The sequence below is a fragment of the Micromesistius poutassou genome, assembly GCF_964030765.1.
Source record: "Micromesistius poutassou genome assembly, chromosome: 17".
In the NCBI taxonomy this organism is placed as follows: Eukaryota; Metazoa; Chordata; class Actinopteri; order Gadiformes; family Gadidae; genus Micromesistius; species Micromesistius poutassou.
In genome coordinates this window covers 14,186,044-14,195,314 of record NC_140287.1, presented here as the reverse complement: position 1 = coordinate 14,195,314, position 9,271 = coordinate 14,186,044, and the positions used below count along the sequence as shown (strand labels likewise).

The 9,271-nt window shown below is 40.5% G+C and overlaps 1 protein-coding gene across 1 annotated transcript; it reads right to left on the bottom strand.

Moving 5' to 3' along the window:
• Nucleotides 1-4,722: 4,722 nt before the first annotated feature.
• On the bottom strand, nt 4,723-6,034 carry id3 (inhibitor of DNA binding 3). The gene is made up of 3 exons (XM_084482643.1): nt 5,612-6,034; nt 5,261-5,322; nt 4,723-4,862 (listed from the first exon to the last, which is right to left on the bottom strand). Exons 1-2 carry the CDS (start codon nt 5,909-5,911, stop codon nt 5,269-5,271), a joined length of 354 nt encoding a protein of 117 aa, XP_084338769.1. The 5' UTR covers nt 5,912-6,034; the 3' UTR covers nt 4,723-4,862; nt 5,261-5,268.
• Between the last annotated feature and the right edge of the window lie 3,237 nt (nt 6,035-9,271).

Genomic DNA, 9,271 nt, shown 5'->3' with positions numbered 1-9,271 from the left:
ACGTAGGCACATCTTTTGTGATGCTTGGAAGATAATAAATGTAAATAATGCACAAATATACCCTAACCCAATTCAGTTCTAAATCCAATTCAAGTAGTTAGGGCGTGATATATATATATATATACACACACACTATTTTTAATTCACCGATATATAGTTGCGTTGAAATGACGATAAGCCTCTTATTTCATACAACTTGCTGACAAGGGAAGAACAAATAATTCAGGTGATTTGTTTAACACCTCTAGTTATTTGAACCAGTAATGCTGAATTGTATACATTTTTCTGACATAGGCCCTTCCCCAGAAAAACAGATACAGTCAATATTAGGCTAAATATTCAAATAGGCCTACTATAATTTGCGATTTTCTTGTCAACTACTTTTGCTGTTATGGTAATTGGTATGGTAAAAATACACTCAAGTATTCACCAATTTCTACATTAGCTTACACTAGCTTTTACATGAGCTTTTACACTGCCTCAACTTTTCTTGAAAAAGAGCTACAACTTGTCTGCTTAACCAACCACTAACCAACCACTAATTCACTGCTTCGTAAAAATTACTTTGACACCATAATTATTATAATTACTTTATCATCATTTCTCTTGAAAAAGAGCTAAAACGTGTCTGCTTAACCAACCACTATAACCAACCACTAATCCACTGCTTCATAAACAGTACTTTGACACCATAATTATTATAATTACTATCTTCCTATCCTACTATCATCTTCTATCATGTTGTTTGTGATAATCATCAAAACGCTTGTCACTTATCTTTGATGGCTGCTTCCCACAAAGCAACCACATTAAATCATCCTGATGATCATTATCATCATCATCCATGATTTGTCATGAAAGAAGGAACACATCTTTATTAAATCTGAATAAATGTCCACGAAGGATAATAGCATATCACTATAAATTTCACCTTCCTACCACTTGCACTATCAACCTCCTGACTGAGGTCAGGGCTGAGGCTTTCTGTCATTAGGGTTACTCTACACAGCAATATTTTACAAAATCTATATTCCAGTCCAAGGCAAGATGATTGACAGGTACAATAAGAAGATCTCATTCCAGTTAATCTGTGGGGTCACAGCAACCCCACAGCAACCCTTTTCAGCAAGTGCAAATTTACTTTATTTAAGAACCATGGAAACTGTAATTTTAAGTTATTACTAATATGACTAATCCTTAATTGTTGTTTTTATTCTATGGTTTTGTAGTTTGGTTCAGGTTTCCACTTCACTGTTTGTTTTTCATAGTGTCGGTAGCGAGCAGGGTTAGGCTACACTATCAGAATCAGGTTTGATTTAGGGTTAGGCGTTTGGATTAGGGTTTCCTATTAGGGTCAGGTGTTAGGGTTTAGTTTCTGGTTCTATGGTATGTTTGTAGGATTTGGTTTCCTGGGTGAGGTTGGAGGGTTTAGTTTTATGTTTGGTTAGTCTTTCCACTATGGTCAGGCTTTACGGTCCATGTTTTGGTACTAGAGTTTAGTTGTAGGGTTAGGGGTTCCTATGGGTTTGGTTTTAAGTTTGAGAATTTGTCATTAGGGTTAGGTTATCTTAAATGTTAGGTATTGGCTTTCAGTGTTAGGGTTATGTTTCTCACAGGTTCTCGGCTGGGGTTAGGGTTTCCCATGGGTTGGGTTTTAGGGTTTAGTTGGTTTTCTGGTTTAGTTGGAGGGTTTGGTTTAGGGGTTCCATTAGGGTCAGGTTGGAGGGTTTGGTTTAGGGGTTCCATTAGGGTCAGGTTGGAGGGTTTGGTTTAGGGGTTCCATTAGGGTCAGGTTGGAGGGTTTGGTTTAGGGGTTCCATTAGGGTCAGGTTGGAGGGTTTAGGGGTTTTAGGATTTCAGTAGGGTAAATGTTTCCCATTAGTGTCAGGTTTGAGGGTTTGGTTTTGGTAATGGCGTTAGCATTTCCTATTCGGGTCAGTTTTCAGTGTTTGGTTTTTGGTTTAAGGGTTTGATTATTGGGGTTAGGGTTTCCTATTAACGTCTGGTTTAAGGGTTGGGTTTTTGGTTCTAGGGTTTTGGTAGAAGGGTAAACCATACCCTACAATCTGCATCGCAACCTGGAGATAACAAATGGAACTCACTGTTTTATTAACTATAACCTGTGATAATGGTGGTAAATACTGTCAAATTCACAGCTTTGCTTTATCAATACAAAATAGGATGCTCGGCTATCATGTCACGACTAATAGGGAGTCTGAATTCTAAACAAGCTTGAGGGATGGCTACTTAATTTAGCTGGTACCCACCAGCTAACTTGCAAAGCAAACTATGACTATTGTTTGGGCAGGTTGCCCATGTAGAAAAGGTGGGAGGAGTTGACAAGAGATGTGATGAGATCCTGGTCAGGGGATGAATGACGAGGAGTCTGAGAGATGAGGAGAGAAGTCGATTTTGAACTTTATTCAGTCTTACACACCAGCATTCTACTGAGAAGAGAAAGGGAAACAACAATCAGGTGGGATAGACATACATTCCTTATAGCCTCATATAAAAGCCAAAATTATTCAGATCTCAGAATAAGATCATGGAATATAATGATATAAACATAATGATTAAATTAATAATAATAATGATAATTATAATAATGTAGAAAAAATACTGACAATAATACAGAAAATCGATACTGTACATGAATTAGATAGGATTAGTATCCAGAACGATATACATAATGGAATATGTATTCAGGGTGACCTAAAGAAATAATAGACAGGTGTACATTGACTGAAGTTGATGCTGAGTCTGAGATGACCTGATGCTGGTGTAGAGCTCAGCGTGGCTTGTTCTGCTCGGGTGGCGCAAATGGCCAGGTGCGTGTTCTTAGTGGAGCCTTAACACCTATAATTCAGAAATGCAATTAAGTTGGTATAACTAATTGCATTTAATTTGTACGTTTGAATTTGTACGTTTTGGATTGATGCTTAGCTAACCACTTCAGCAACGCGTCTAACACTGTAGCCTACCACCCCTCCAGCATTTATGCGCAATTTTTGCTCATTTTACTCAGATAGGCTCCATCTGTGCAATTTAAGTCTACACCTCCATCTTGTGGTATACACTTGTATAGGCATTCTAATTTGAAGACAATTAAACCAATAAATGTATGTGTTACATTTTGTGACCTCCAGTCAGTAGGGTCAGTCTTTCCCAGGCGTTCTCTCGAGTCCTTCCACGAAGGAACTTCTGTCAAACAAGGCTGTCCTATTGGTGACAAACGCATGCTAACGATAGATCAAAACTGGTTTATAGGTCTAATTAACTATGTCTTAAAATAAGTGATCTGTGATATTAACGCATGACAAAAACAGAAATGTAAATGCATAGACTGCCGCGGATTATGATAACCGCTAGATGGCGCCACGTTGTAACCGTAGAAGGTAGAATATTTTAAAATAGCACATTATGGAAGTCTATTGCTTTTTGGGTATATTATTATCTGTTTGTATCTCGTCTTTTATGAAATAACAGCAAAATTACAATGATCTTAATATTGTATTCGATATTTTATGGTAACATTTATTTGCTGATAAGATATTCGGCTGCTGAATCCAATTGCAATACCACACCAAACCGCAAGGTGTCGTGGAGGTACTCTAGGTCCGCAGCTAAACTTAAATGAAAAAGGGTCACATCTACCTTAAAATGGATCCATACATCTTTCCAAAAAGTTCACCTTAATAGTAGCCTTATCATGCATTGATTAAATTAATAAGAAGTGTGAAACACACACTCTGTATATGTATGTCGTTCTCACATCCTGGATACGGTTGAATGTAGCGATAATGACTTAAATCACTTGACAATTTATCCAATTGACAAGTTGTAAACATCCTATCTTGCTGACCACAAGTACCGTCACTGGAAAAATAGAAGCATAGACAGGAAACCATGTTTGCTCAACTGCCTATCACTCAAGTCTTCAAGATAATTCAGAATACTTCCTGTGTGATCAGCGATTTATTGGCTCACACTCACTCAAAAGTCAGTTAAATGAACCCTCAAAATAATCACTTATGGCCATCAAGGAAAAAAGTTTTAAGGCGTATGTTGAAGTACAAAATACAGACAAAGCCCAACTTTTGAGAACATTGTTTATTTCAATACATAACATACATACAAAAGTCATTTCATAACAAATGAGTTTATAAAACTCACAGCACTTTATCCATAGGAATCACTTAATCCCTATGAACATTGACAACTGACTCTAGTATAGAGTTTTTATAAGATCATCCAAGGCAACTAACCCATCCAGATAAAAAAATACCAACATCTAATCAAACCCCACTGGCATGTCTTACATATCTACAGTAGAGTTGTACAGACTCATCTTTTTGATAGCTTCCAAATCAGTATTCCAACATTGGAGGCGGGAATGTGACGAAATTGAGCGAGCGTTTATCACAAAGATTAAAAAAAATAAAAGGCTTCTGGCCATTTTTATACAGTTCAGCACATTAAAAATGTCATTTTTGGGAGAGGAATGTAAAATCGAAATCGTAATTTAATAATCAACAACGTAACAATATTAACCACACAACTTCTAGTGATTAGGATATCCAAGGTGGGATGTGGAAACTTGGCTGAGATACAAATTATTTTTTATAAATTTCATCATGTTGTTGTGTTGGCCGGCTCTCGGCCCATTAGCCAAATAATCAGTAATTTAGACACACACACACACACACACACACACACACACACACACACACACACACACACACACACACACACACACACACACACACACACACACACACACACACACACACACACACACACACACACACACACACTTTCTGCCCCTCTTGCCCAGTGAAGTGGAGACATGTGCTTCCCTGCACCTGCATAGAGAGAGAAAGAAAAGTGAAGTCAGAGCTCGTTGCACTCCCTCTCCCCTCCCCTCCCCACTCGTCCCCTCCCTTTTCTGGAACAGGGAGCAGACAGACTGGCGCCTGCATGGAACTTTCATTAACCCCAAGCAGATAGCAATGAATCAATTTTACATCCACTGGCCTCGCTGATTGTTCACCATGGAGAAAATCGGGTGTCCCACATGTTATTAACATCTGACTGGATATTAGGTTGATAAAATGTTGATTTATAAAACTATGTAGGCAAAAGTCTGTCTTTGTATGCCTTTCATTAAGCAGTGTAGGAGAATCAATGACTGTCTTGTGATAATTTGTCACGCATTTATAACAGTATAACAGTACTATGAATACGAATAGACAATACGTACCATGTCTGTTAATGACATAACCTCCCATCTTCTTTTGAGAAATTGCGGGCGATATCTGCGTTCTGATAGGAAAGAAGAAAAAAAGACCGGTTAGACACTGAATAAAGTCAAATTGCGACGAGCGAGTATATTTCAAATGATGAACAATCTAGTCTATGATACGAGTAATCCACATCCAATGCAGCATCCCTACAGAACTACACACAACCCTATCACCGTATGTTGATCTGTAGTAGCCTACATATTAGATTACACACATTGTGTGCATAGGCAGATGACCCATTCACCACGAGTAAAAGCAACTGTAAATGGCAGCATAAACAAAACAAAATAAGAAATGTATTGACATACCTTTATTGACACCATATCTGGTGCGACTGTAACCTCCGCGTCCAACGCGATCTGCAAGTCGCAGATGTAATCGATAACGTGTTGCAGGATCTCCACTTGGCTCACAGACTTATTCTGGGGGATGCTCGGTACCAGCTCCTTCAGTTTGGAGTAGCAGTCGTTCATGTCGCACAGCGCGCTCACTGTCTCCTCCATAGAAGACGGCTTATTCCGGGTGATGGCCAGACTCTGCTCCGAAATACAACAGACAGCCGTGTAGCAGCTCCTCACTGAACGAACGGGACTGATAGCCTTCATCATTCGAGTTTATAAAAAAAACGTGGATGATTGATCAAGTAATTCGGCTTGGTTTCGGGTAGGATAAATCGCTGGAAAGTCTTCCTTTTTTCTTGAAATTCTTCGCTCTCTGCCACACTAAAGTTGTACTACAATGTGGAAGGAATCATGCTAGTAGCTTTATACGGCATGTGTAGGTTAACGCCCCCCTTTCTGCAGGCTCTCCAGATTGGCTGCGCTGCTCCCTACTGGTTTGACGACTAATTGGCTGATAAGGCCTTCTGGGGGGTAGTTAGAAGTATGGGGAAATTATGTTAGGATGACAAATTGAGTTAAGTAATTAGTCACCCCTATCAGGTACAAATAGATACATTTACATTTAAAAAGAATCCACTCTGATAACCCTTTAGGTTCAAAACCTGATTCGGGTGAATTACAGAGCGAGAAACAGCTTCCAAAGTATTTGCGGCAGACTTACCCACTCAGTAAACACAATTTGTGAATTTAACTAATTTAAATTAGTTATCTACACTTGTCGGATTCCTGCTAGAATACTGATCATATTATAACTAGTTCAGGGGATAACATAGGTAAAAGGTCCAAATAATAAAATTAAAATAAATCGAACTTTTAATGTGTAGCCTGTGACTAAGCTACAATTTGTAAACATTCAGAGGTTTTGGTTGATCAAATCTGTAGGGGTTTATACATAGAAACCTTAGAATACTTGTCAATTACAATTGAGAAGTCCCCATCAACAGATAAAGTCCATAATCACACTTCAAACTTATTTTAAGACTCTGCAATGGATAAAAAAATCTACAGCTTGCGTGTTTCCCCCTTTTTGTATGTATGCGTTCGCTTTAGTTTACATCAAAGCACAATCCTTATGCTCCTATTTGGGTCTTATTTTTCCTCTTTTCTCACAATCCTGTTTTGTGGAGGAATGTAGGCCTGCGCCAGCTGTGTGTCCTATCCCGGCCCAGCTGTGTTGATCTAACGCGCCAGTCCCAGACATGCTGGCGCCAGCCTCCCTACGTCATCCATTCACCCCCAACGCTCGCTCCAGCGCGCGCGCTCGCTGCTCTGGCCGACTGCCCGCCGCTCCCTCCCCTTTCCCAAACTCCAACAGAGAAAACTAGAGACGCTCAACAACTGGATTGGCTCTCGGAGTTGTCATTCCAAAGCAGCTCGACTCGGATTTGCAGTAGCGGAGATCTCGAATGCAACTTTTATTTGTATTGTAAAACAACGTCGTCGAAGACGACAATGATACCGATTATTAATAATATGATAATAAATAATAATGAAGTGTCTACCTAACCATCACCTCGTGGCTTATTTATTTAAACGATAGATTTGGGATATGTTGAATCATCCCATCCCGAAGCAATGTTTAACAAACTTAAATTGTTGTACAGGTTTCCTAATGTGTAAATGCGCATGGGCGGATATATTAACCCATTATCCAGGTGTTAATGTCAGCATAGGGTCGCTACACAGTGGTTAGATATGGATAAAGCACATCAAGTTGAGGAAAATGTGGTTGTAATCACAGCATCTCATACTTATAATTCTTATATGTTTTTATAAGACGAAAACATGGTCACATGGAAGCCTATATGGCCTCATGGTACCAATTGGAGAATGGCCGTCAGCAGATTTTCAGAGCTATCAGTCCATGAACTCATGCCCATCACACACACACACACACACACACACACACACACACACACACTCAGACCCACACACACAGTCACACACACACACACACACACACACACACACACACACACACACACACACACACACACACACACACACACACTCAGACCCACACACACAGTCACACACACACACACACACACACACACACACACACACACACACACACACACACAGTCACACACACACACACACACACACACACACACACACACACACACACACACACACACACACACACACACACACACACACACACACACGCACACTCAGACCCACACACACAGTCACACACACACACACACACACACACACACACACACACACACACACACACACACACACAGACACGCTCGTGCACGCTCTGACAGGGATCAGGTGCTCGAGCTCTGCGTCGTCGGAAAGGCCTCGGGACACAATCGAGTCTCTCTTTCAATGGATGGGAGAATTCCGAGCCTGGCGTCAGTGAGTCTGCCTCGCTCCCTGTTCCCGCCCTCTCCCCTCTCTCCCCCGGTTTGCTCGTGCAGCTGGACGCAGACAATCAAGCTATCAACAATCGCCATGCATAATTACCAGGCGCCCACCCCCCCCCCCCCCCCCCCCCCCCCCACCCTCCCCTTTCGCTCCATCCCTGAAGCAGCCTTCTCACTCTCCCCTTTAACCCCTAAAGCCACCCACTTGCCCCTCACCCGAAAGGAAACCTTTCAAGACGCTCTCTCTCTCTCTCTCCGAACCGCGCGTTTAACAAAGCGTCCCCTTTTTCCCCCGATGGCCACAGAGAGAGAGAGAGAGAGAGAGAGAGAGAGAGAGAGAGAGAGAGAGAAGAGAGAGAGAGGGAGAGAGAGAGAGAGAGAGAGAGAGAGAGAGAGAGAGAGAGAGAGAGAGAGAGAGAGAGAGAGAGAGAGAGAGAGAGAGAGTATAGGAATGAGAGTCATCTTGTGTGATAAGAGAGAGAGAAAGAAAATAATGGAGGAATAAGCAAGAGAGTGTGATAGAGTGATAGAGGGAGGGGGGGGGGGTGAACCACCATGCTGTCATGTGGAGAGGCACTGTTGTACGGAGAAGGGAACCTCTTTCCTTTCACAAGTGCCTATCTTGGGGGTAATTAAGTGACAACAAACAGAGAGAAACTTCATTCTTGGGGCATTATCATCCAAGGGAATGCTCTCGACGGCTGCATCACTTTTTCATGAGGTCCTCCAAATGAAAAGGCCCCTCAGTGTTGTGGCTCAGCTTTGAACAGCCCACACATCTCCAGAACAATCCCCCTCATAGATAACTGTTATGTTTTTGCACGTCATCTTTTTTTCTGTGAATAGATTCATGTATTCCGACTCGGGAATATACTTCAGTAAAAAACAGAACTGGTCAGTTTAAAAACAATAAACATGGGGAAAAAAATATTGTAAAATTTGAAAGAGGATGGAATTATTTGTAAATAATTATTTTCACAGTACCTTAGTAATAGTAGACATTTGAGACATTTTTTAGACATTTGAATAAGTAAAATAAATAAAATAAAATTCAAATGTCTAAAATATTTACTTTTTTCCATGCAAATATATCAGACATGTATCAGACAGTCGAATGTAACATAACCTAATCATGCCCATTTCACAAACATTTACATTGATACAAGCATGACAAAAATCATTTTTC

Coding starts and splice junctions, on each gene's coding strand:
- id3 (XM_084482643.1), bottom strand. CDS start 5,911: ATGATGAAGGCTATCAGTCCCGTTCGTTCAGTGAGGAGCTGCTACACG. Junction 5,323..5,611: donor CAGATATGGTGTCAATAAAG/GTATGTCAATAC, acceptor CTTTCCTATCAG/AACGCAGATATCGCCCGCAA.